General features: G+C 45.1%; 1 protein-coding gene across 11 annotated transcripts in view; it reads right to left on the bottom strand.

Moving 5' to 3' along the window:
• The window catches only part of diaph2 (diaphanous-related formin 2), a 354700-nt gene that overhangs the window by 240168 nt on the left and 86778 nt on the right, over positions 1 to 27754 (bottom strand). For all 11 annotated transcript variants that reach the window (XM_081698444.1, XM_081698443.1, XM_081698445.1 and 8 more), the window contains 8 exons: positions 17093 to 17167; positions 16935 to 17004; positions 16129 to 16265; positions 14113 to 14221; positions 11321 to 11431; positions 9236 to 9348; positions 6062 to 6178; positions 236 to 354 (listed from right to left, as the gene is read on the bottom strand). In XM_081698444.1, the coding sequence (XP_081554570.1) occupies positions 236 to 354; positions 6062 to 6178; positions 9236 to 9348; positions 11321 to 11431; positions 14113 to 14221; positions 16129 to 16265; positions 16935 to 17004; positions 17093 to 17167 (851 nt within the window). The remainder of the gene's footprint in view (positions 1 to 235; positions 355 to 6061; positions 6179 to 9235; positions 9349 to 11320; positions 11432 to 14112; positions 14222 to 16128; positions 16266 to 16934; positions 17005 to 17092; positions 17168 to 27754) is intronic.

Below are 27754 nucleotides of genomic sequence, written 5' to 3'. Positions count from 1 at the left end.
TTTATTTTATATCATTTCTGAGCTCTACTGCACCCCCCCCCCCCCCCCCATCCTTTAATAACACTTAATAACAGAGCCAGAATTCAGCGGTGCTCCAAAGTGTAATTAGATAATGAGCTCAGATGTATAGTCTAGGGGACATCTAGGTTAAAAGGCTGTGTTAAAATATGTTAGACATGGATTGGGATTTGGAGACATATTAAAAGAGGGGCTATTTAAGTCACTTCTAACTTACCGATAAGGACAGTGAAGTCTACATCCAGCCTCTCCCGGTAGCCAAAGTCCGGGTCCATCCCACTCCGGTGTAGCACAATCTGGGACACGCACTCCTCGATCACCTTGTAGTACTGAGGCCTGTGAAATGTGCAACACATGCAGTGCAGCATGCATACACCATACATGTGCTAATGAGGTAAGTGTGACTTCAAATAAAAATAAAAATTAAAAAAAAGAACACCTAGTAAGTGCCTCAAAGACATACAACTTCATAAATCATTCTGTATGACTTATCTTTTAATGATATTTCATGCCATTGAAATAAGACTTGCTTTAGCGCATAATGAAATTACTAAAATGATGCATGAAGCCGCCGACTGGCTCTGTGACTTTGTCCATTCAAGGTGACAACAGCAGAACTAGGTCTTCCGTGCCTTCCTCCCTAATTTGCAATCATCTTTGGCAATTAAGGGCACCAATAAAACCTGAGACGCAAACCTAATCAGTGTAATCTGTGTAATTAGGTGCACAATGGCAGAGAAAACATGGCCTTTGTGTTTTGGGGGCTGACAGCGGTGGGTGTGGATGTCTGGAACTCAACAAACCTGGGACTACATGCTGCCACTGTACTTCTTGTGTGACCTTTTCAGAGTTATATTATCAGCTTTAATTGCAAGTGACATTTAGCAAATACAATGTCAACTTAAGCCAAGGTACGGCATGGCAAATAATTATGTTGCAAGCATGACCTTGAATGCCTCTTACGGATATGCAACTTTCCTCCAAAAGATGTGGCATCTGCGTTCTCCTCTCCTTGCTATAAAAACAGGCACCGAATTTTAATGATCACATTTCTTCCAAATATTCAGAGGTGCAGAACACCATTACAGCTTTTTTTTTTTTTTAATAATAATAGGTTTAGGTTATTATAAAATAATGTAGTTTTGACAAATGACTTAATGTATAATATGACCAACGCTTTGCTTTAATTTGATCTTCCACATCTGCATTTAACCGCATGTGGGGAATATATCGGGACAGGTGGCCTCAGGCTATAAACTCACTAACTGCCGGGATCTCCATTCCCACCTAACGCCAAGGCTGGATTGCTATAGGCATGACACCATGACTGGAGATTACATGACAACTCAAAAGTACTTCAGTTTTTACAGTTAAAGCTGGTGACTTCTGCTTAACAAAATGCAGACACAGGAGGGGACCTGTGTGTTTATCTCAACACAGAATACATCCCCTCTAACAACAACGTGAACCCTGACAACACTCTAGAAACTGTATGGACCGTGGAGCAGAAGGCATACCCAGACAGACTGTTTATCGTCGCTGAATATTTCAATCATGCAAATCGCAAGATCTCATGTGATCCCTAAATTCCATCAACATGTAGACTTTTCAACAAGAGGGGTGAATATATTGGATCTTTACACAAACCTGCCTGTTGTATACCGAGCAGAGCCCCACCCCCACCTGGGACTTTTAGACCACATCTCTGTTATGATAATACCAGCATACAGACCACTTGTCAGATACTCCAAGCCAGTTCTAAAACAGGTGAAAACCTGGCCAGCAGGAGTCATCCATGCACTTCAGGACTGTTTTGAGCACACTGCCTGGGGCACATTTAGGGGAGCTGCAATCCACTGTGACTCCATTAACCTGGGGGAGTGTACAGCATCAGAGACTGCCTACATCAACAAGTGCTTTTGGTGATATTACTGTCTCCGAAACCATCACCGCTCGCCCCAACCAGAAGCCGTGGGTGACTGGCGAGGCACATACGCCGCTGAAGACCTGTGATACAGCCTTCAGAGCATGTGACAACGTGGCCCAGAGAACAGCAGGGGCCAGGCTATCGCGGGCCATCAGGAATGCGAAGCGCACGCTTGCTCAGAGAGTCTACGGACACTTCCAGAGCTCACGACGCATGTGGCAGGACACTCGGGCCGTCACCAACTACAGGACATCTCCTGCCTGTGACGGTGATGCCTCCTCTCCAGATGCATTGAAGAACTTCGATGCGCAGTTTGAAGCACAGAACAATTTTGCAGCAAGAAAGACCAACCCCTCCTCCAAAGGACCAGGTGCTGTGCCTGACCGTGGACGACGTTAGAAAAACTCAACGCAGAGTCAGCCCACGGAAGACTGCAGGACCAGACGACAATCTTGGCCGAGCGCCCAGAGGACGTGCAGACCAGCTGGCGGATGTTCTCGCAGACATCTTCAACGTATCCCTGAGCAGTACCACCGTCCCTACACGCTTCGAGGCCACAGCTATTATCCCAGTGCTGAAGAAGTCTTCAGTGTCCTTCAGTTCGTGATGACACGACTGTGGTGGGTCTCATCAGCGGAGATGATGAGTCCGCATACAGGGAGGAGATGCAGCAGCTAACTGGCTAGCGCAAAGACAGCAACCTGTCTCTAAATGTGTGGAAAAAAAACCCCAAAAGAGATGGTGGCTGACTTCAGGGACGTATGAGGTGATCACTCTCCAATCAGTTACGGGCACCTTGATGTCCACCTAGCGGAGAACGTCACCTGAACCCTCAACACCAGCTGCACAGCCAAGAATGCTCAGCAGTGTCTCTACTTCCTGAGAAGGCTGCAGAAAACTCATCTCCCTGCCACCATCCTCACCATGACAACAGAGAGCATCCTGAGCAGCTGCGTCACTGCCTGGTTTTGGAACTGCTCCACCTCAGATCACAAAGACCTTACAGAGAATAGTGAGGGCAGCCGTGAAGATGGTTGGGGTCCCGCTTCCCTTCATCATGGACATTTACAGCATGTGCTGCTTCCACAAAGTGGACAGCATTGATGGTCCCACACACCCCTCACGTAAACTTCAATCTCCAACCATCTGGGAAGAGGTACTGAAGCATCCAGGCCCTTACGGCCAGACTGTGCAACAGATTCTTCCCCCATGCCATCAACATCAAATACTGAACAACTGCTGGAATCCTTTTAACAATACTATGTACATAAATTAGTGTCCTGGCTGCTGTATGCTAAAAGCATATCCGTTAAAATATCACAATATGGTACATCCTTTGCACATCTAAAGGATGTTATCTGTATTTTCATATTTATTTTCTGCCCTGATTGTCTCTCCTTTGTGTTGCACCATGGTCTTGGGGGAGCATTATTTCATTTCACTGTATACCTATATGTAGTTGAAATTACAATAAAAGGCCTCTTGACTTGACTCTTGACTCTTGAGTGACCATGTGCTATTTTTCCATTCATTCATTCATGCATTCCTGCAGATCTATTTACTCAAATATAATATAATAAAAAAAACAGGCATATACTGTCCTTGCAACAGAACAGATTTTTTTCCTAAATAGCATGCTTGTAAAAGAAATGATTTCTATAAATGAATCTTTAAGTTCGGACCAGTATACCATCGGCAGGCATTGTGTTGGTTATGGACTACTTGCCTGTGTTTTACTTTGCAATGGTCCCTGCTGATCTTTATGTACAGTAATGTTCTCATGAACCCGAAGGGATACCAAGACGAGGGCTCTACGAAGAGGCGGGGGAGACTGGGTTTGCTGCAGTCTCATTTTGTCATAAACCCACAGTCTGGTGATTTCAGTGACACTCAGGGTGTCAGATCAGAATGCAGCTACTACACTGATAAGCCAATTAAAGGCTACATGGATTCTCCCTCAGCCATTATAGAAAAGGAGGAACAGGACCATGGATTCTGCTCAAATCAATTAACTGTTGTGTGTTTATGCTATTATGAGCTGGGCAGTAGGTACTGTGTGTTATTTTCCATCCTTTCATTTTATCTTCGATGATACCATTCATTATGAACAGAGAAAATAATGTCTAAAATATACACAGTTAATGATTTTCTTATTTATTTATTTATTTATTTTACACATTAAAATATCTCCGCCTGTATATTCTGGTCGGAACAGGACTAAAGCGCCGGAGGAGAATGCGGATGCAACTGATCAGGTGTCACCATGCATGGTTTGATGGCAAGGCCTCCAGTTTACGCCTGCCACTGATGTGTGCTGATGTACACCATATTATTATCTCAACAAGTCGTCCTATTTTCCTTGCGTCCTGCCTACCACCACTGTAACGTGCGGGTGATAACTAGGAAGAAGAAGGCCGACCTAGAAATGTCAGGCCCCAGCAGAGAAGACAGCATATGTCCCCTCACCAGAGCACCACATTCTTTCTTTCTATCATTTTCTCTCTCTCTCTCTCTCTCTCTCTCTCTCTCTCTCTCTCTCTCTCTCTCTCTCTCTCTCTCTCTCTCTCTCTCTCTCTCTCTCTCTCTCTCTCTCTCTCTCTCTCTCTCTCTCTCTCTCTCTCTCTCTCTCTCTCTCTCTCTCTCTCTCTCTGGCACCTTCCTGTCTGCCTCTCATCTCCCATCCAACCTCTACTCCACATCACCCATCTAATCCTCACATCAGTCACAGCAGCCGAAAGCAGGAGATGTGCTCCATATTCCCTCACTCTGATATATCTTCTGTTTAACGTGTCCTGCAAGATTGCCTCCTAAAAAAAGGAGAGGAGCAGTTGAAAGAATGTCTGAACGACAAACTCTCATTCAGCTTTATCTAGAAGATAAACTGGGTCTCATTCCACATTCCTAATGAACTGAAAGCAAAGGGGCTGGCAGAGGTGTCTCCTGAATCCAGTAACCAAAACATTTTATATATATATTTGAAACATCTGATCTTATTCCTCTGAGCTGCTTCCTGGAGAGGCAGATCTCCTCTGGCTGGCTTTGATCATCAGCATGTCCCCAACACCAATGGACAAGGCTGCTATCGATGTCTGATCCAAACAGAGAAGGAGAAACTGCCACCACACCGTCCCGTCCCTGCCGAGGCTTAGTCATCAAAGCTCGCGACGATCTTGAGGGTTCTCTTTAATCTAAAATTATAGCCATACCGTTTCCCAACCAGCCAATTTAATTTCGTACATTAAAAGATTTAGGTGCTTCAAAGGCAGGAGACACGCTGATGATGCATGAGCCACATACAGCCACCTTGAGACACGGCTGCACGTGATTCGGCGAGCGATGCTTGAAATTACACAGCCGTCTCTGAGCGAGAGCAGCGGCGATGTATTTTTTAAAAGCACATCTTTAATAAGTGCATTCATTTTTAATAGACGTTTGTAGTGATCCTGGCCCACTGTCAATGAGAAGGGTCTGGCGTCAGAGCTGCAGACTGAGCCGCTGTGCTACCTACTTAAATGTTTTTATATTTCTCACTGTCTCCAACAAGACACAGTATACATTATTCATGGCTCAAAGTGAGCAGCAACTTGTCTACGGTAAATTCCTCTTTTGGTTCCATCTAGTCCTCCCACTCTGTCTCTTTTTCAACATATTTTATCTCAGCAAAAGGTCTGACACAGCAGCGAATTGATCACTGTCACCGGCTTCAGAGGAGCCAGGCCTCTTCTGGCCCATGACTGACACGTTTATACATCCAAGCTTTCTCGCCACGTAACGCCAGTCTAAAAATGACGTCTTAATCACGCCGATATAAAATAGTTCAGTGTCAGACCACTGGCTTCCTCTGACCTATATTAAACTGCAGTCTGCAGTTTGTTTAATAATACAGTGCCAGAAGTGGGGACTAGGCAACAGGATCACAATATCACTAAAAGATTCATCTAAGATCACTTTTGAAAGTACTTCAGGTTCTTGATTATTCTTGTGTTCACTCACGGCATCAGTGCATGCATTTGGAAGTGAGGAATGCCCTCGAGGTTAAAATGCTAACAGCCAGGAGGACCTGTCTTGTTCCCATGGAGACCGGAAGAGAGTATGAGCGTTGGAGACGAAGCTTACCTGATGTAGTAGTCATTCCTAATGAGCAGCAGGTGCTGGAGAACTGACAGGAAGTAAGGCTCAGAGGTTGTGTCTTTCACCATGTTGGACAGAAGATGGTATACCTCACCCATGTCAGTACGCAGACGGTTAAGGACTGATTTGTTTGATTGTCATGCAACACAATGGTAACGCAATGAAATAAAGTGTGATGATCTCAGGGAACAAAGGGGTCCTATTTGCCAGCCCTCTGTAGGAAGCATCTGTATGGTGTCGTCGTACGGTGTGGAAATAAGCATTTTCTTTTGGCAAGGGCAGTGGGCATCGGATTGCCAGGCCCCTTGCAGAGACTGGGACATAAGAAGATTCAGCCGTGCTTAACTGTGTCATCAAAGGCTCGTGATGGCCACATCACAGTCAGCAGGGAAGAGCAGACGACTAACAGAATGACAGGAAGAGGGAGAGAGAGAGAGAGAGAGGGAGAGAGAGAGAGAGAGAGAGGGAGAGAGAGAGAGCCGCAGGAGTACCACGGGACCGGTACAAGCTAAGCAGCAGCATGGCAAGACTGCACAGCCAGGCTAGAGAAAGAGGAAAGCACCACATTAAAATTGAATTCTGGTTACCATACTAAATTCAACCATATATATATATATATATATATATATATATATATATATATATATAAAAAATAGACTGTCATTTGCCCAGACAATCCATAGGTTTATTCCTCTGATCTGAGTGCGTGGCTGTCTTCCCATGACTTGCTGATATTATCAATCAGTGAAAAAGAAAAAAGAAAAAAAAATTTATCTGCAAAGATAAAATGCGTTCTAGCTTGGTTTTGTGTGTCTTTTGGGATCTCATTTTCTAACATAAGTCAACAAGACACTTAAAAAGGTGGAGAAAAAACATCAAGCTATGCCAAGGGTCTGGATCTGAATCAAACTTCTTCAAGCCTGATTATTTACAGCTGTAAATGGATCAGTCATTTCATTATTCTTGGCTTTTTTGTAAGATCAAGTCCTCAGATAGGATCTTGCTTCTCTCTTCTAAAGAAAAGATGTGTACTTAAACTTGCAAAGAGTATTGATTACATGTCCAACATCTCTCTCCAAAGACAGGGGCCAACAACTTCTGATGTCTAAAATAGATGTGGCAGCAGACAGAAATCATTTCTCTTAAGCTTTTTCTTTTTTTTTTGGGACACTCTTCAAAGGGGCTTCTACTTCTTTCAATTACAGTCATTTCACTCACATAGATTTTTGGCAATTTATTTTGAAAACACACTGTGACAAGCTGGGTAACGTTGTGCTTAACAAAAACAAATGGCAGTTGCTTCTTGTGATGATCCCACAACGACGTTCATTTGAAAGCCCTCACACAGTTTCCCCCGGTCCCCTCTGGTCACTAAACAGATGACTCCAATGGGACTGCTAACGGATATTAAAAAAAACAACACACTAGATCCTCTCTTTCAACTTCAAAAAGAAAGAAGAGAAATATTTAAAAATAAACAGCTTCGGGCATTATTTACTTTCTAGTCTAGTCTCCTCTGGATATTCATGTTGTTTGCAAAAGTATCTAAAAACAGCATGACGTGAATAACTTCATTCTGTAGTGAAACTGTGCACAAACTGTACAGATTTGTACAGTATGTTGACATATTTACAGGACAGCTGGGCGATGCGCCGCGTGAGACTGTCGAACTTCTGAGATCCATTCCCTACCTGTCGGGTCATCAGAAAGGACCTGAAAGGAGCTTGATTTGTTCCCTGGCTCAGAGGAGGAGGCTAAGGGCCAGTGCACCCGACTCACTGCACCAGGCCCATGTACCAGCTCAAGCCAGCATTCCTCGAAGGAAACGTATGTTTAGGGCCCATTGCGCACTGGCCATGAGTCACTGCCTCTGGCAAAGCCATCAAAGCCCACCTGACTCAGATACACATACTTATGGTCCTCAACAAAACAGGAGAGTGAGTGCCTCGGCTTCCATCCAAAGAAGCATTTTCTTTAAAGCATTTAAAATTCTCGCGACTGCTTATGTGTTTGCTCTGCTGTCATTTTTTTTTTTTTTAATAAATGCACACGACGCCAGACATTGTTCTTTTAGCGTTCAATGCGAAGGCACAATGCTGCAGCAGCTTCGACTTCTAAATTGCTCAGTTTACTTTACTAGATGGGAATACAATTTGGCATGCACTAACTCTCAACAAATCTTTAGAGCGCTATTTTGCTTCCTGATGAAACAGAGAATTCTGACCAGAGCATGTAATTTCCACTCTGTTCATAACAGAGCATGGGAAATGTGTGTGACCAAAAACACTACAGATTAGTACTCAAGGAGAGAAATGGATGTTCATGAATAAACACAAGCACTAGCAGTACTGAGGAGAGCTGTAGATTTGGCAGAGGGGGAGGGTCAATTTATCACACTGGCCAGACACTCATTAATATTCATCAGCTTCCTGGAGTCACTAGTCCAGACCTAAATCTCCTAAGTTAATATTCATGAAACGAGCATAGAAAGAGGAAGATGGGTAAAAGGTTGGGCAAAACAAGGTGAAGAGGTTCACTGTGTTTGGGATGGAGAGAGTGAGAAAAGCATCAAATGGGGTGAAATGTCCTCGTGTATCTCTCTTTTCTGAGGCTACTCAAGTGCATTGTTATTCTAGCTCTGCTGGGCTGCAGCTCTGTAAATGCACCTCTATATGTATACGTACAGAGGACAGAAAGGTTGTTAATTTAAAGCAGTCTACCATTTGTTTCTTGAGAGCATACAGCCGTTCTGGAAAAACCTCTGACACCACGGGGTCAAACTGAAATGCAGGAAAGCATGTAGGAGCAAATGAAATAAGTCAGTATGCAAATGCGCATGAACCGCGCGGGAAACTGAGGAGCATTGCAGCAGCAAGGCTCCAATGGAAGAGGGAAAAGCCTGCAGGATACAGCCATAGCTGGAACACCCTGCGGTGTGTCGATGGAGTAGTGAGAGGCGGGCAGTGCATGCAGAGGTGGGTGTGTGGCTCGGCTGCTTGGGGTGGGGTTTGGTTATTGCAAGGCCTGGTAAGAGCCGGTGCCGGTATTGCGGAAGCGTCTTCTGAAATCCCCTCCAAATGAACTGGAGGTCCTGGCTTTAGACCCGTAAGCTGGCAGAGAGATTGGGGTGGGGCGGGGGGGCGTCTGGGAAAAGGATATTCCATCTCGGCACGGATGTCATCGAGCCGGTGAGACAGCTCAATAGAGTCCTCCTCCTTGTTCTCATTGAACACCTTCAACTGTATGTCCAACTCTTCTGTCTCTTTCAGCTCCTGCCATTACAGAGAAGGAGGAGAAAACAGAGAATGGCTATTAACAACAAATGCATGGAGCTTCAAATGCAGCTGACCGATTAAGAGTAAACACACCACTTCACACACCTCTGTCTCTGGTGTTGTTCAATTCTCAAATACACTGCAAATGAAATAGATCCAGGTGTTTGATTTAAAGAGCACAACTGATTATTTGGTCGACAAGCAAACCATCCCACACCAATTTCTGTTCTCTTAACTCATTTTCTGGAGACTAGGTTTGATCAGCTTTCCAGACCTCTACCTGATGGGGGTGGGGAATAGAGAGACAGAGACAGAGCTAGAGAGGGAGCAGGAGAGAGACAGAGAGAGAGCAAGAGAGATGGGCAAATATGGTGCTTGGTGCACTTTACACCTGCAGTATGAATCATTGCCAGTGAAGTTTACATACGGTGAAAAGCCAAATGTAACCCAATTTCTGCAGCTATCAATCACATGGCTACACTTCAGGCATGCCATCTGTCTTAAGGCAACAGAGAATCAGAGAGGGAGAAAGTAAGCAATGGCACAGCAGGTGGGGCAGGGCTAACTCAGACACTCAGGCACACACACACACACCCACACCCACACACACACACACGCATGCACCCACACACGTGCACGCACCCACGCACGCACGCACACGAACGCACACACACACTTGCGCACACACAAACACACACACACGCACGCACGCACACACACACACACACACACACACACACACTCACACACACACACAAACACGCACACGCATGCACGCACACGCATGCACACACACGCACACACACACGCATGCACATCCACGCATGCACGCACGCACACACTCACACACACACACACCCACACACACACACACGCATGCACCCACACACGTGCACGCACCCACGCACGCACGCACACGAACGCACACACACACTCGCGCACACACGCACGCACGCACACACACGCACACACACACACACACACTCAAACACACACACAAACACGCACACGCATGCACGCACACGCATGCACACACACGCACACACACACGCATGCACATCCACGCATGCACGCACGCACACACTCACACACAAAAACATGCGCACAGTCTCATATTTCTATCTTTGCAAAGATTATTTCCATGAATTTGTGTATTACAGTAGCTAAATGCTAATCCAACAACTAAACATAATCCCTGACCTCAACCCAAAGGAAATCAAAACCCTTCTGTAGAGTATACATCCTGTCTTCGGGGGACTGGTCCCCACAAACGGCTAAATACACCTCCACTCCCTACAACACATAGTGAATGTCCAAAAATGTGTGTGTGTGGGTTTTTTGGGGTTTTTTTTTTGATCAGGCTTTGCTCTCTACCACAGAGACAATTTAATGTGTCTCGTTTTTCTTTTTCTTCTCTGTTGCTATTTTGAGGACACCAGGAACCTGGAAACTCATTATTCACAATTAGAGAACAATGTCATATTTAATTGTCCTATTAAACTTTCAAATACATTATTCATAAATTACAATAAACTCAATCATATGCGGGGGCTGCGATTGAGATAATTATAATAATAGCGGCAATAATAAGGGGAGAAGTCAAAATGACTTATTAACAATGAGGAAATGCCCACCCAAATGAGATAGTGAGTGATGTGGGAGCCTGGCTGTAGTGCTGACAGATGGAGTGCAGCTCCCTACCCTGACTGATACTGATGCGAGTGGGCTGCTCTTTGTGACACAGGGCTGCGAACGATGGCGTATGTCATCTGACACAGCGTCTAAAAAGGGAAATGGGAGTGGGCACCGCGGGGCCGGCCGCACACGGCTTTCGGGAAGCATCCGAGGCCATTTGCCGCTTTATTCCTTTATCGCTTTATCAACCGTGTTTTTAAATATGTGGTGTTGGGCGCAAAAGGGCTGTGTGTGTGTGTGTGTGTATGTCTGCTGCGAGGTCACCGTGACTCACGGGCAGGATCTTCTTCAAGCCGCAGCGCAGGAGCTCATTCCGCAGATGTATCCTGAAGTCCAGGTCATCCGGGGAGGTGACCAGGGCGTTGATCAGCTGCATGCAGGCCGCCTGCGTGTCCGTGACACACACACAAAGGGGCGTTAGGCAGAGGCAGAACAAACAGGCACTGCGGCGAACTGACGCAGGGACGGCGAAGGAAAACGCGCGCAGAAAGGAACGCGGGAAAAGGCAGGAACAGGCGCAGAGGAGCTGAGTGGCGAAGGGTCTTATGGAGCATGCAGTGCAGGTAGGGGCTGGCCAAACAGATGCGCATTCGCAATTGATTTATCGGATAGGGGCGGCAGGAAGGGGAGTAGCAATGATAGGTCTTAACAGGCCGTAAGGCGGCTCCGGGGAGCCAGGCAGCATGAGACAGAATGTGCTCCACATGGCCAAATCGATGGGAAGCTGAAAGATCGCCCTGATCGGCATGTGAGAAGTGGTCGTTATAAATCTTCACCGGGCCATTTGTGCTGGGCAGCATATTTTATTAACTAGCCGCAGGGAATTCGACTGCTTTAGCGCTTGGCTTGCCCCCGTCTTGCTTACCAGAGAGGCGAAAGCCGACACAGATGGAATTCAGGTCCAATCTGTGCTCTGGGGGAAGCATTGCTAGTGAGGATTCACACTGCTGCGGGGAAGAGAAGCCATTCGGGAGAGCAAAGCTCTGTCTAGAGGCTCCGGTTTGGTTAAGGGGTGGGTGGGTGGGTGTGTCTGTGCGTGTCCGTGTGTGTGTGTGTGTTTTGCAGATATCTGTTGTCCGTATGTTTGTCTGCATGTTTCCGGGTCTCAATCACCACGCTCACCACAGAACAATGTGGCTGACAGGCCGTGCATTACCCAGACGTACAGAGCAGGGCCTCTGGACCCGACTGTACTGGAGTCGTCTGCGCACCCTGGCAAACAGCCCTGCCCCCAACCCCCTCTCCTCCACCCCGTCAGGCTTCCTGCCCAGGGGCAGCAGCTGAGCTCCGTGGAACGCTGCCCACCGGAGCTGGGCGCTGCCGGGGCTCCCTCCCCAGGAAAAAAGGAAGAAGGGGGTGAAAAAAAAAAAAAAAAAAAGGTGAAAAGCAACAAAACAAAACCAAACAAAAACTTTTTCCTCTGCACTCGTGTAAACTTTCCACCTTCTCCTCTCTTGCTGTCAACCTGCAGCCATTATTTCATTTGAAGGATTTGAGGGCCCATCGAGTGAGGGCGGATCCTTCTCAAAGCCTTCCTGCAGGCAAGCGTGCGTACCACTTCATGAGCGCCACACACACACACACACACAACCCCAGACGCACGCGTGCGCACACACGTGCGAACGCATGCACAGACACACACCTCAGCCTGTTTGTTTTCCGTGGCGAGGAGGAGAGGAGGAGAGGAGCAGGGCGCAGGAGTGAGGTTGGAGGAGGTTATTTTTGTTCTTTCACAGGCTGAGGATGCACTGATGAGCTACTCGTGCATCATCTGAAGGTGCGGCGCCGGAGGAGGCTCCCGGCAAAGCAATTAAAAAAGGCACTGCCGGGACAGTTGAAAGTTCGCTTGCTTGCATCGGAGAAACGAAGCCGAGCCGGAGTCGCAGCAAAACACATTTTAATCACATTAAAAACGCCAGGCTTCGCAACCCGTCGCAGGCTTTTAAAGTAGTTAATTTCTTTGAACCTTCCGCGTCAGCAAGGTATTTTAATTTACTTCACAATTAGAAGCCGTTCTTTTCATTACCAGTCGCTCGTTTTTTTTTGTTTTTTCGTTTTCTCTCCAAAGAGGAAAAACAAGGCACTCCTTCAAAAGGGCTCCGTTCCTTCCTGCACTCTGCCTCCACTCCGCTCCTCTCTTTATCTATCCTTCCCCGTGCACCAGCAATCCACAGATTGGGAGTCCGTTTAACAAATGTGCTCCCGGCACTTGGTCACAGATCACCGTGAGCGGTGGAGGAGCGGGGAGGCGAGGGGGAGAACGATGAATTCAGCTGCGGAGCTGCATCGCTGCCCTTTTGTTTCGCCTCCTCCGAGACCAGACCAGAGAGGCAGAGCACACAGGGGAAGTAAAAGCAAGAAATAAACAAAATAATAAAGCCGGTTAAAAAAGATCAAGTCAACATCTCTCTCGCAGAGTTTTCTGCTCCTCTTCCACTTTTTCTTCCACCCGAGTTCCGGAGTTTAGTTTCCGTGCACATCCAGCTGGCGGTTGATTCTGTCTGCACGGAAGCCTCGCGCCAGGCTTGCGTTCGCCGGCAGCCTGCTGCCGTTACAGGCCTTATTTTCCGAGGCTGACAGGCGGACAGGGAGCGAGAGGGAGGACAGGGAGAGGAGACGTGTGCGCACGTCGGCCGAGGCTGAGGTGCTGCAGGTCTGTGAATGACATAACTGTCAATTTCATCCCCGGCCTCGGCGTCGAATACGGCCCGCTGAGCCGAAAGGCATCATTCCGGGACCGGCACTGACGACAACACACTTCTGTTGCTCTTTTTGGCTTCAGGAGAAGGAGACGAAGAAAAAAAAATCGTACACCTTTTACATACGGGTCCTTGTACTGTGAGCCCCCCCCCCCAAAAAAAAGCGTTCGCGTTCTGATTTTAAAAAAGACCAAAAATTTTTAAAAACAACTAGCTGCTACTTCGAGGCAGCACTGTTGTTTGTCTAAGGGAAATGTAGAAATGCACGTGAAATGTAGGAAGTTGGTTAAAGATAGCAGGCCAGAGCCATGTGGGGGCTGGTGTGGGCATGTAGAGGTGATTCTCGTGCAGAGGGCAATGGACTGACCTGAAGCTGCTGGGCGTCGTGGTTCTCCAGCCCCTCTACGATCTGAGCAAATCGCTCCTTGTTATTCCTCTCGGCTGCGATGGTCATGGCTGCCAGGATCTTATCCAGGCTGGGAGGACAGGAGAAGACGGGGCAACACGTTAAAGTCAACACACGGCTCTATCCGGACACGACCAGGGATATTCGCAGCTTTGGCTGACCTGGTCACCGTCATCTCAGCGTTGACCATTCAGCATGGACGTGGACAGGTTTTTTTGTTTTTTTTTCCTTACACTCTAGCCAAAATAAAAAAGCAGTCCACTTCCCTCAAAAAGGGCCATCCAGAGAACATCGCATGAAAACCCAAAGGTCTAAGGGACAGATTTTTGGAGATGGATTAAATCTAGCTTTGGATCAAACTGCAAGACCAATAGTGAATTACCCCTGGAACCAGTCTTTAGTGTAGGCTCAAACTGGGAAAGTGGCCCTAAGCCTCTTGCTTCTCTGCACAGCTCAACATGTCATCAGCCAGTCGCACACACCATGTAAACAGAGGACTTTTAACAGCATTAAACAAAAGCCACTTAGTTTAGCACAATCTAAAGGGCTCAGTCAAAAATGTTTCTACCATTTGTCTATACAGAGTCAGACTTGTCAATGAGAGTTGTGCAGCCTGTGAGGTTCAGATCAACCTGACCTACATAGTGAGACAAACCATACATTTGACACTTGACAGAGTATTTGATAGCAGTAGCAGGGCCGCGATGGCCAGATGTGGGCATTATCTGCACATGTACGAGGGCAGGAGCTACATTATGCTCCATAAACATCACGGAGGCTTGGTGAGTGCGGGAAGCAGCCTGCCATAGCTCACTTCACTTCACTTCCACCTGTCAGAGATAAAGCTGTGGGAGAAGTGGTTTTTTTGTCAAACAGCTAAGTGTAAGATCCACAGTTTTGTGAAGCGGGTGATTAAGTTGTAGTCGGGTGTAGGCTGCGCTGTGTCTTTCATGCTACTTCAAACGGAGCTTCAGAATAAGCTACACCTGCTTGACTCCTCGCATTCGGCTTTGATGTCACAGAGTTGAACACGAGCCAGCAGTGCTGGGGGGGGGGGCTCACCAAAAACTGAGGCATCAGCATTTTCTACCTGCACACCGGAGATCAGACACATCATATCAATAAGGAAATCTTCTCATGTGTGCCAGGGCAGCTTAACCTGCACCTTTGCCATATAAAAGACTATAGCCTGTGTACAGAAGCAGTTTATCGCCTGCGCAATCCGCAGGTAGTAATATCCACTGGCAAAGGATGGAAGTCAAGAGCTGCTAATTAGCATTATATGCTAATGATGGTGCATTGATTGGTGCTCACTTGCTTCTACTCAGTGTTGGCACTTTTCGGATTTAGGAGTGAACTCCTCATTTATGATTAGGAATCTCCCGCAACAGCGCTGGGTTTGATCAAAAGTATAAGGATGTGCTGATATGCCGGAAAGTCTTTATTTCCCATCATTGAATGCAGACTTTCTTTGAAGTGCTGCTCCGGCCCCCCTTGTTATTCTAGACCAGTACTGTGGCCAATTCCATAAAAAAGCAACTCCCAGGATTCATTTTAGAATCTGTCAGCCTGGTTGTGTTTTCATGATCAGCACCACTGAGGCCTTAAACACATTACACAACCCAGAGAGCTAAATAAAAACACCACGACCGGCAGACTCGGAGACATCTAAAAGCTCCCTCACAAATGAAATATGAGAGCACAAAGTGCATTGTGTAGGACCTCTGACAGCTTGTCAACAAATATATTCATTTAAACTGATTATAAACCAGGAGTCTTTCTTCACCGAGGGAAACTCACAGTAGCAAAATGAGAGACTATGGCTCGCGGGTCATTCGTACCTCTCGGATACACACCGGGTGTCTGATGACTGCTTTACCTGTTTTTAAAGTCGCAAATGTAGCACCGTTCCAAAATATCACTGGATTACTGGCAGCAGTAAGAAGATTTGAGTTGCTGGTTGACACGTGCACTTACATGTTCTCCTCTCCAATAATACAGACAGCTGACAGAATCTTCACAATCTCCGTCATCATATTCGGCTGCTTGGGATCGATGGCCCTTGCCAGAAGAAGGAGGCTTCGCTCGTCGCCAAGTATCTTTTGCAGGCCATACTGAAAATTGTCGACAGATCTCATTTTATTACACCATTAAATTAGAAACATTTTGCAAGGAATTATTACTTTAGCTTTAAGTAAATACTGGGAGCCCCTGGTGTAAGAACAAATTTAGCCTTTGTTCTCTTAAAGAAGAGCCAATTAGTCCAGTGGAGAAATGGTTTAAGATAATTTAATTCAATTGAGGACAGGACTGTGGGGACAAATAATCATATGCTTGCATCTTCATCATCCTCTTAGGCTTTAAAGTAGTGCATTTCACCAGCAAATGCATTCAGCAAGGACACCCACGTTTAAGGTCCACACTAATACTAATACTTAAACTTGTAAATGATGCTCTCTACATGCAAACAGAAAAGTATTACATAAAAAGGATGAATTCATCAGGAAAATCTCAAGCACACATATACAGGATTTGTGATAGTGGCATACTAAATGCATCTAATGGCTTTCTGTGCCATCAGAAAATCAGATGGGAGGAATTATTTATTCTCAGAGATGTGCAACAGGTACTTCAAATTATTCGCAAGTGGTTGAGCATCATGTTTCAGAGCCTACTGACCCCTTCCCACAACTCTACACAGAGATGGTTTGACACTTATGACAAGCGGGAACCCAGTGCTTATAAACACTGCCTTTGTTGAAGCCATCAAATCCTTAACACACCTTATTGTTCATAAAGGCTTTGAGACACTGGATGAGTTTGTGTTGGTTCTTCTTGTCAATGCTCTCTTGTCTGAAAAGGGAGTGAGACGAGAACACGTGAATGAACAATTGTGCAGCACAAAGGCAATTGCTTAAGAGGCTCGACTTGCCACACATACTGTTTCTTGTCGAGAAGCTTCTCCAAGGCGTCCAGGAGCAGGCCGAGACCCTCGTGGCCGAAGTTATTCACCCAGCTGAAAAACAAACAGTAACAAGCAAAGAACACCATCAGGAAACATTTCTGTTTGCCCTGATGTTTGCCTTTTGTCGTATATAATAAATCAGACAAACATTTCCTTGATTATTGTCAAACAACAAATCTTGGGAAGATTAACAACATCGAACTCTCTCCGTATATTTCATTATTTCTTTCAAGGCATGGTTCTGCTGCAATGCATTATGGATTTTGGTGCGTCATCTTGCTCCGTTCAAGCGTTTCACATTATTTCTATTTGCAACTCCATTAACTGAAATAAAGATGATCAAACGTTTTAAATCACACTTCATCAATATCTGATGAGCTTTTTTTTTTTCTTTTTTTTTTTAAATAATGTGTGAACAGAACAGAAAAGGGCCTCTGTATCATTCAGTTCAATTTGTACAGCACCTGTTAGAACAGACATTTCCCATTTGCCAGAGGAGCCTGATGATAGCAATGAAACTCCCTGCCAAGGCAGGAGAAAGAAACTTTGAAAGAAGTCGTCTCAGAAGAAAACCCATACTCCTTCAGGCATTACAGTCTTGGCTTATATTTAATGTATGTTTTTTAAAATCCCCTTCAGGAATTAAGTCTTTACATTTGGCCTACACAAACCCCTTTAGTTCCCTGAACATTTTCAAATGAAAACACCTAAAGAACCTCACTTCCTTTTGTATATACCAAAAGAGTTCGACTTTATATACAGTTCAGGAATCTCTATGAAGACTGCTATGCAGCTGTGACCCACGGTGTGTTGCAGCCAATTCAGAGAGCGCTCCCTCTTAAACAGATGCTTTACCGTAGCCTTTCAATCCACACAGAAGAGGGTGCCTTTTTTCCCTGACAGCTCTCAAAGCAAAACATGGGCAGCCTTTGATTAATAAATGTGAAGCATTTATGTCCAATTATGAAAGAACTTTTGCCACATTTCAAAATGTAAACAACAAATATCAGTTTAATCACAGGAAAACAATCTGTGAAGAAAAGAAAAAAGAAAAAACAAGTCCACAACAAAATATAAACTAGAACAATAATGACCAGTTCTAATACAGGGCAGAGCTCAGAAAGAGCATCGCTATCATGACTATCAAACGAGCAGCTGCGTTTGTTAGCTATGGAATTTGCTATAAATGACACTGTATCACAGATTACGTGCAAGGACGCACAAACATAAAAGCAGGTCTGTGCGTGACAGACGGACTGCCCTTAGGCTGTATGCGTTAGCCATGTTCTCCGGCAGGAGGGTAAAGTAAAGCACGAAAGATAACACTACAATCGATAATGGATCCAAAGAGATAATTGGCTATAAACCACAGCGTATCTGGAGCCGATAAACGCTCCAGCGTAGAGCTGGGAATGAGTGTGAGAGAGAGAGAGAGAGAGAGAGAGAGAGAGAGAGAGAGAGAGGAGTCCACCAGGCTGTGATTACACTTCAATTACATCATTAGCATCACTTTTCCTCATATCCACGCTGTCAATAAAGTGAAATACATCGGACAATTTGTCGCGTTAAAGGCCCACAAGTCAGTGATTGATTCCTTCCTTTTGACGATGCGTCTGCACAATAACAGCATGCATATTAAAGTCATTTGTATTGGCGAGTGTGGTCACAGAAGACCCTTGATTAGGGGCGGAAGGTGGAAGCCTGCGGCACTGCGGGGCGGTACAACATGCCTTTTTTGCTGATGTGCAATGAAATTAGCTCAGAATTATAAACACTCAAAGCCTTGCCATGACATTGCTCAAAATTCATTACGAGCCCAACAAACCCAATTTGAAACTTATTACCATTTGCCGTACAGTACATTATAATGGCCTTCTTTGTTAATAAAACGGAGCAGCGTAATGTTCAAAATTTATAACTGCCTGTTTACAAAGCGCTTACAGTGTAATGTTTCAAATTTCGCTCTCATCGCTTCTTGGCAGCTCATCGCATGCAAACACGGTTACATCCCGATAACAAAAATGAGATCTTCGAAGGCAATTTCGTCTCGGCGGCACAATCAGGCTGTTGTTTATACAACTACAGTGGGAGTGTGGAGGTAGAAGGAGCAAATGAGGAGTATTAGGTAGCACAGAGAGAGATGGGGGGGGGCCCAGAGTAAGAGAGAGTGGGGAGTGCGAAGTAAGCAGTCATGATTCACATGAGTGCAGGCTGGTTCTCTTTAGCGACCGCTGCAGATCTAAAGTTATTGGCTGAGAGATGAGGCTAATAATTGGCACAGCCTTAGGTAAGCAGGCCTCACCTGAGCCACTGTACCACTGTGGTCACGGCAGTCAGGCAATCAATACACACAGCAACTTAAGCACACCCGAAGACACGGAACACGAGGAGGAGAGACAGAGACCTTAATCGAGCTTTAAACCGCTGTGAAGTTGCACCAGGAGGTGACATAATTGCGACTCGGGAAGCAGATGTGTCTCCATCCACTCAATTCTTAGGTAAGAAGGAAAACGACACGGGGAAACCTTATTTTAAACCTTATTTTAAAGGTAAAAGTGACAGCAGGGAGCTGGTGGTGCCACAGCCAGCTCCCTGGTGTGTTGTCACAGGCTTTTATCACTCTTGAGGTGTGACTATCTCTTCACAGCCCAAGAAGGGGACAGATCAGTTTGTTTTGATTAAAGCCCCGAGTCGACATGCTGCAGACTCATCAGGTTAACAAGCATCCGTCTGTCTGCTGAGCCAGGCCCCTGTGTGCACACAGCGGTTGAGATAGGCTAGCCCCCGATTTCCCGTTTTAACTTTATGCCTCTGCTTTTGTAATGGAGCGGAAATGTGCATCGCATCCTTTCAAATAACCTCATCAACGACCTCACCAAGCTGCCTGGCGTGCTTCCACAGATTTCATTTAGACTTCTTCATGAAATATTGATGGGGACAATCCCGCAGTTAAGCGCCACCAAACTGTGTTACTTTTTTGCAATCATGTACATTCCAGAGGGTAGATGAAATATTCATGGTCTGTCTTAAGAGGAATTTTTATGTATACTAATTATTCTGGTTTGCTAAAATGACATTATATTTACGTGGAGAGCTCGAAAAAGAATAATGTGCAGTGATTGAGCGGTAAAGACCAGGAGCCAGTACTTGAGATGGAGGGAAAATGTTTCAGTACATGAGAGATAAAATGTTGCCTCAATTAAGATAAATCAAATCATTTAGCCAACGGGCCAAAGCCAATCATTATGAAGCAAATCAGTCTTAACAGGCAAAAGTGGTCAATGCAATAAGCAAAAGCATCAAGCTGGATCTTTATGCTGGATCACAAGATTTCATTAACAGCCATAAAACTGCCAAACTGTAGCTCTTAGAGGACAGAAAGTGGTTAGACAAGGGAGAAAATGAACAACTCCTGGTGTTTATCCTTGTACTGAGGTGTGCTCCCGTGCACTGCACGCTGATCTCTTTATCCCCGTGTTGAGGTATGCTCCCGTGCACTGCACGCTGATCTCTTTATCCCTGTGTTGAGGTGTGCGCCCATGCACTGCACGCTGATCTCCTTATCCTCGTGTTGAGGTGTCCTCCCGTGCACTGCACGCTGATCTCTTTATCCTTGTATTGGTGTCCTCCTGCGCACTGCATGCTGATCTCCTTATCCTTGTGTTGGTGTCCTCCCATGCAGTTACATTTATCTCCTTATCCTCGTATTGAGGTGTCCTCCCATGCAGTTACATTTATCTCCTTATCCTCGTATTGAGGTGTCCTCCCATGCAGTTACATTTAGCTCCTTTTCCTCGTGTTGAGGTGTCCTCCCATGCACTGCACGCTGATCTCCTTATCCTCGTATTGAGGTGTCCTCCCATGCACTGCACGCTGATCTCCTTATCCTCGTATTGAGGTGTCCTCCCATGCAGTTACATCTATCTCCTTACCCTCGCATTGAGGTATCCTCCCATGCAGTTACATTGATCTCCTTATCCTCGTATTGAGGTGTCCTCCCATGCAGTTACATTGATCTCCTTATCCTCGTATTGAGGTGTCCTCCCATGCAGTTACATTTATCTCCTTATCCTCGTATTGAGGTATCCTCCCATGCAGTTACATCTATCTCCTTATCCTCGTATTGAGGTATCCTCCCATGCAGTTACATTTATCTCCTTATCCTCGTATTGAGGTATCCTCCCATGCAGTTACATTTATCTCCTTATCCTCGTATTGAGGTATCCTCCCATGCAGTTACATTTATCTCCTTATCCTCGTATTGAGATATCCTCCCATGCAGTTACATCTATCTCCTTATCCTCGTATTGAGGTATCCTCCCATGCAGTTACATCTATCTCCTTATCCTCGTATTGAGGTATCCTCCCATGCAGTTACATCTATCTCCTTATCCTCGTATTGAGGTATCCTCCCATGCAGTTACATCTATCTCCTTATCCTCGTATTGAGGTATCCTCCCATGCAGTTACATTTATCTCCTTATCCTAGTTACATTTATCTCCTTATCCTCGTATTGAGGTATCCTCCCATGCAGTTACATTTATCTCCTTATCCTCGTATTGAGGTATCCTCCCATGCAGTTACATCTATCTCCTTATCCTCGTGTTGAGGTGTCCTCCCATGCAGTTACATCTATCTCCTTATCCTCGTGTTGAGGTGTCCTCCCATGCAGTTACATCTATCTCCTTATCCTCGTGTTGAGGTGTCCTCCCATGCAGTTACATCTATCTCCTTATCCTCGTGTTGAGGTGTCCTCCCATGCAGTTACATCTATCTCCTTATCCTCGTGTTGAGGTGTCCTCCCATGCAGTTACATTTATCTCCTTATCCTCGTATTGAGGTATCCTCCCATGCAGTTACATCTATCTCCTTATCCTCGTATTGAGGTATCCTCCCATGCAGTTACATTTATCTCCTTATCCTCGTATTGAGGTATCCTCCCATGCAGTTACATTTATCTCCTTATCCTCGTATTGAGGTATCCTCCCATGCAGTTACATCTATCTCCTTATCCTCGTATTGAGGTATCCTCCCATGCAGTTACATCTATCTCCTTATCCTCGTATTGAGGTATCCTCCCATGCAGTTACATCTATCTCCTTATCCTCGTATTGAGGTATCCTCCCATGCAGTTACATTTATCTCCTTATCCTCGTATTGAGGTATCCTCCCATGCAGTTACATTTATCTCCTTATCCTCGTATTGAGGTATCCTCCCATGCACTGCACTCTGATCTCTTCACTCTCTTCCCTTCTCCACCTGATCTCTTCCCTCACCCGCAGCCGAGGTCGACTATATTATTGTATCTGGATGAGCTCTGAAGTGCTGTGTCATCGAGTGCTCAGAGGAGAATAGGTAAGCACTCCTAACAAGGTGCCCTGAGAGGCCCTGGAATAAACTCACGTCCTGGCCTATATCTGGCATAAAACAGGCGAGTTAATACCGGCTCCTGTTAGGCAGGGATGTGCGGGAGGGGAGTGAGAGCAGCAGGTGTTTGTGGCCATGCAAGCTGTGTCTAATCAAATGTGCAAACATCATCCAGTAACAGGCAGAGTTCATTGCCTCCCCTTTTAGCATGCAGAGTCGGGGTCACGGGGTCAGTCTTCCCAGAGCTTAGCTGCATCTCGGAGAGCAGCGTGAGCAATGGCGCTGGATTCCTCTTGGTGCGCTTTATGAGAGCAACGCCTTTCGAATTGCATTAGTGCTAAGCCACAGACCATCCCATTCAGTCGCCTGTGACCTATTCAGCACCACTCATTCCACTTGTGGCCCTAAGCTCTCAGCGGCAAATTGCTCTCAACATTACAACCCACGGCTGGGCACCAGGACCTATTCACCAGCTAAACACTGTCGCTTTTGCTGTCCATGACAAAGTCCATAACCGCCTGGCGCTGAAGGCGACACTCAACAACGCCGCTAGTTTACAGGTGTCTGGAACATTGTTCGGAGAAGGAATCGGGTCACCGTTCTTGCATTTTCAGTTGCATTTTTATTAAAGAAAGGTACTGCAAAATAAATTAAACAGGAGGGTAAAAGATTGATTTGTATAGCTTTGCATAAAGCAAAGCGAATTATTTCAAATTATATCTATGAGAACAGTCATTTTAAACACAGGAAATGTAAAACTCGTGAAAATCTGGAAGGTTTTGACTTGGGCAGCAGAACAGAATTGACTTAATAGGGGCCGACAAAATCTATGTTTAAGAACCTAATTTACGTTAACCCTTTATTGACCCAGCCTTTCAACTCTGAGGCCTAAATTAAGAGATAATAAAATAATTCCTCATAAATCAGTTGAAATGCAGATAGTACCAAAACCAAAGAGATGCACAGAGCAACAGTGATACAAAAGGTGGTTTGTTTTTTTTTGTTTTAATTTACTTAACTCATTTATTTCATGTCCTGCTGTTCACACCTTTCTTTTTTAAGACACGGGAGATGAGTTTAACACCCCCCCCCCACCCCGTAGTCCATCCCTCCCAGATGAAAAACTAAGAGAAAAGTAATCGCCTTTGATGAATGTAGGATGGGAAAAAAGCTTTGGTAATATGAAAATAAACCGCGGTTCTATCGCAGAGCAAGCAACGGTCTTGCATGTGTGCATGACTTGAGACCCCCGTCTCAGACCTTTGACCGAGCCAACAGTACCGATATTGCATTCGGGACGGTTAGACAGGGACTAAAGCCCATGGCACGCGCCGAGGACAATATTCCTAGTGTCAGCAAGCAGCGACGCGATTGCCGCTCTCTTCAGAAGACGACCGTGGGGCCACCGTGTGCTCCATTCAAAGGAGCCACCGTTCACTCTAATGGCATTTGGATCCCAGCAGGATTCTGGAGGCAGCCGCAATGATTGCGCATCAGACCACATCAGTGACGGCTCTGCTTTCCTCTGGAATGGGGTGTTGACAGGTGGGGTCATGACAACAAAGAAACAGCTGAAATCAGCAAAGCTGTGTGTGTGTGTGTGTGTGTGTGTGTGTGTGTGTGTGTGTGTGTGTGTCTGTGTAGAAAAAGAAAGATCAAGTTACCAGTAGATCTTGTGGATAAGAATAGTTCTCACCATTTGAGCGTTAACTCACTACACTCTCCAGACATACTCAAATGACTCCCTAGAGAGCTCAAAACACCTCTGGAATGTCTAATTATCTGCATAACAGCACCGTCAAGGCACAGATTAAACAGAAGTTGGGGAGAAAAGTACTTGGGATACTGCCAGAGCGATGACTGATCAGCCTTCTTAATTGTACAGAACAAGCCATAGCGAGTGCACGGCTAAAACCATCTTACAAAGCCGCAGCAGTCTCTGTACTGTTGATGTAAATGTGGAGAGACAAGGCTATTCTTTAGCAGGAGTTATGGGATCCCCTGCTGTGCACCTGTTCCTTTTCATGTTGATAACCATGAATCATAACATCACACTCTGTGCAATGATGCAGTCCCCACAAAGAAGCTGACCTGCGCTGCGCAGACGCATCCTCTCTGCCTTAATACATGGGGTGCTATGGATATCTCTTCCAGGAGAGCAACTGTTGTTTCTTTGCTCATATGTGTAAGAGCAGGTAACGCTACAGGGGAGGGTGTGACAATCAGCTTATGCTGTGATGGATCATTACTTCCCCTTACACAAAGCAAAGGGTTAGAGGGGCTCGGGAATGTGTTTAAAGAGCTTCACTAATGCGAAGAACAAATACTCCGTCTCAGAGCACGATGAATTTTGAATGTTTGGCAAGAGGCAAAAGTGAAAAAAAAAAAACAACAACAACAAAGAATGATCACAGTTTGCTATGGATTAAACTTGTTTTATGAGGTACGCATCCATATCAAGTTAACTTCATTTGATACGTCAGTGGCCATGGGGACTGCACTTCCTTAAGGTACCTGTTCAAAAAGTTATGATCGCTTACAACCTACCCTATGCTTAACCCTAACTGTTAGCTTTATCTTAGCTATAGAATGTACAAATTCTTCCAAGTTTGGCACTATAAAAATATGCGATCTCTTAAAATACCCATTCAGACGGTTAAATGCGAACGGCTACATACGAGACAGACAATTGTCAGCACAATCCATGATAGAGTCATGGATGTTTTTAAGAAAGCAAAAATAATAGACGGGACAGGAAAAAGTGGTCTCAATTAATCTCAGCCTGAAATGTTTTGCTGGATTAAGTACAGCAGAATAATCATTTAAAACATGCACAAAACAGGTCCTGTCTAAATCAATATGGAATTCAAATCAGATTTCTGAATTATGCATGCCTGGCTGAAGGGCTTCACAGAAAAGGTTGGTTCTGAGGTTAACAGAGGGTGGCATAAAATTAAATGGAAGCCCCACTTTAAATATAGCCAATAACAAGAGAGACTGGGATCGCTGTTTAAAGGAGCATGAGGATCCAGCAGACTTACTATACGTTTTATAAACAGTACAATGGCTGGCACAAGTCTAGAATCTGGCTTTATTTCAGTCTTATAGTCCTACACCCTGCACCATGAGATCACCGGTTATGCATCGGTGGAATACAGCATTACAGTATGTCTCTTTCAGACCAAATTTTTTTTTCTTTCTTTTTTTTTTTTTTTTTAGATAATTATTAGACCATAATTAATGGACACAGGACACATAATTACCAGTATAATGAACTTAATGACTAAGAAAACATGCGGGGGAAAATTATTAAAACAAAGCAATTTTCCTAATGAAAGATTAATTAAGAATTTTAAAAGATTCAAGAAAAAAAAAAAAAGAAGGCCCAGTCCCAGCCGCACTGCCTCCCCTCACAAAAGTCCATGCATATATGAAATGCTCATTTGTCTGAATTTCCTCCTCTGTTTCCCCTTGACATGGGCTGGTGTGGTGGGCCAGGAGCCTGGGGCAGCAGAGGATTGTAATAACATTTGGTGTCTGGAGAGAGCACTGGCTAGCAGCACCGCGCAGGGGTGAAAAAAATGACCCTGACAGAACATTCTCGAAACTCTGCTTCGCTCGGGCGCCTTAGAAACTTCGGCACGACAGGTGAAGTTCAGGTAGCATTCTCCCAGTGCTGCTGCTCATCTTGGAGGATGTTCAAAGTTTTATCGTCATGCTAAATGAGAAAAACTCTGGTTCCATTACAACTTGAGAGAGATGTGAGAGCGTTTGACCTAAAATGATTGCAGCATCTTCATGTCCTCTGTGCTGAGCTCGATGGGGAGAAGAATGGTCTCTGCATCCATAATGTTAAGGAGAAACTGACTTGTGCTGTGTCTGGACAAAGAATATGTTTCTCCATAGTCATAGATTTTGGGCAGGGGGTACCCTTCAAGACAGAATTATTTGTAAATTCAAATATGAACTATAATTACACCGAACAAACTTCGGGGCAATTAAACAACATAAAAATTCAAATTTTCTTTAATTAGCGTCAAAACGTGGATGGACACAAACAACAGATTTTGAATGATGGACAGAGGTGCATAGCAGCTTATACATTGAGGATGATGTATATTTAAGAATCCCATACTGGCACCCTTGTGCTTGCTGCTGGAAGTGCAAAGCAGAGCAGAAATGCTCATCAGTACTGTGTTGACTTCTCATGCCATAATACATTTTTCATAAGCAACCTCTCTCAAGATGGATGCAAACATGCTGCTTCTCTCTCGCCTTCTTGCACTCCCATACACATACACACACCCACGCACAGACACACCCCTGCACAAACCCACGCAAGCAAGTACACATGCACACACAAACATATGAAGGTATTTTTGTTCGCAGCAAACAGATAGCAGTGGTATAGACCTGTATAAACCTTGACAGGCTAATTAGGTTTGGATGGTAAAGTGATGCGCTGAATCTCTTAATATGAAACTAATGAAAATGATGTTAGAGAACATGAGACATCAGGCATGTTGTGGGCAGTATAATTCATAATAAACAGTATTATTAGAAAAACCACACTAGCCCTGGTTTGGACAGGTTAGGAGAAGTGCATCATTTTAATTAACTCTTTAATATTCGGTTTAATACTGGCATTTCTGCTTACAAATTTAGAGGGGAGATTTCAAAATTGGCCTTCAGTGAATTTAAATGAACAAAAGTCAGCTTTCAGAGCTGATATGTAACTCCCACCGACACACTTACACAAGATACTGCTTTTTTTTCCTGGTTTCTTTTTCAAAGAACAAACCACCGGCTGGGTGCTCATCCATCTCTCGGCACATCATTCTCTCTCTCTCTCTTCATTGTCTGGAGAGCACTAACAGAGGCAATCAATGTGCCGTTAAGAAGAATCAAGTCTTCATAGACACTAATAAACCTGTTACCTCTATTATACATAGGTGCAGGCACACCAGACAGATACAGAATCACACCAAGAGAGCTGGAGGGCTCGGTATAGCATCACCTTGCTTCCTATAGGAGAGTGCTGACCCCCTGAGACATCACAGCACAGCAGGGAAAAAGGCGAAAGAAAACAACAACAAAAAGAAAAAAAAAACACAATGTGGGAAAGGCAACGGGCACGTCTTTCCATTTCAGATTCGAATGATGCCTTGAATTCAGTTTGGGCAGATTTTCTGCCTCGGGTATCTAAGAGCTCCCAGATTGCTACAGGAGTCACAACAGGGATTTGAGAAAGGGAACATAATACAAAAGA

Source organism: Electrophorus electricus, chromosome 16 (genome assembly GCF_041902795.1).
Source record: "Electrophorus electricus isolate QZ-2024a chromosome 16, ASM4190279v1, whole genome shotgun sequence".
Taxonomy (NCBI): Eukaryota; Metazoa; Chordata; class Actinopteri; order Gymnotiformes; family Gymnotidae; genus Electrophorus; species Electrophorus electricus.
This window is presented reverse-complemented; position numbering and strand designations above follow the sequence as displayed.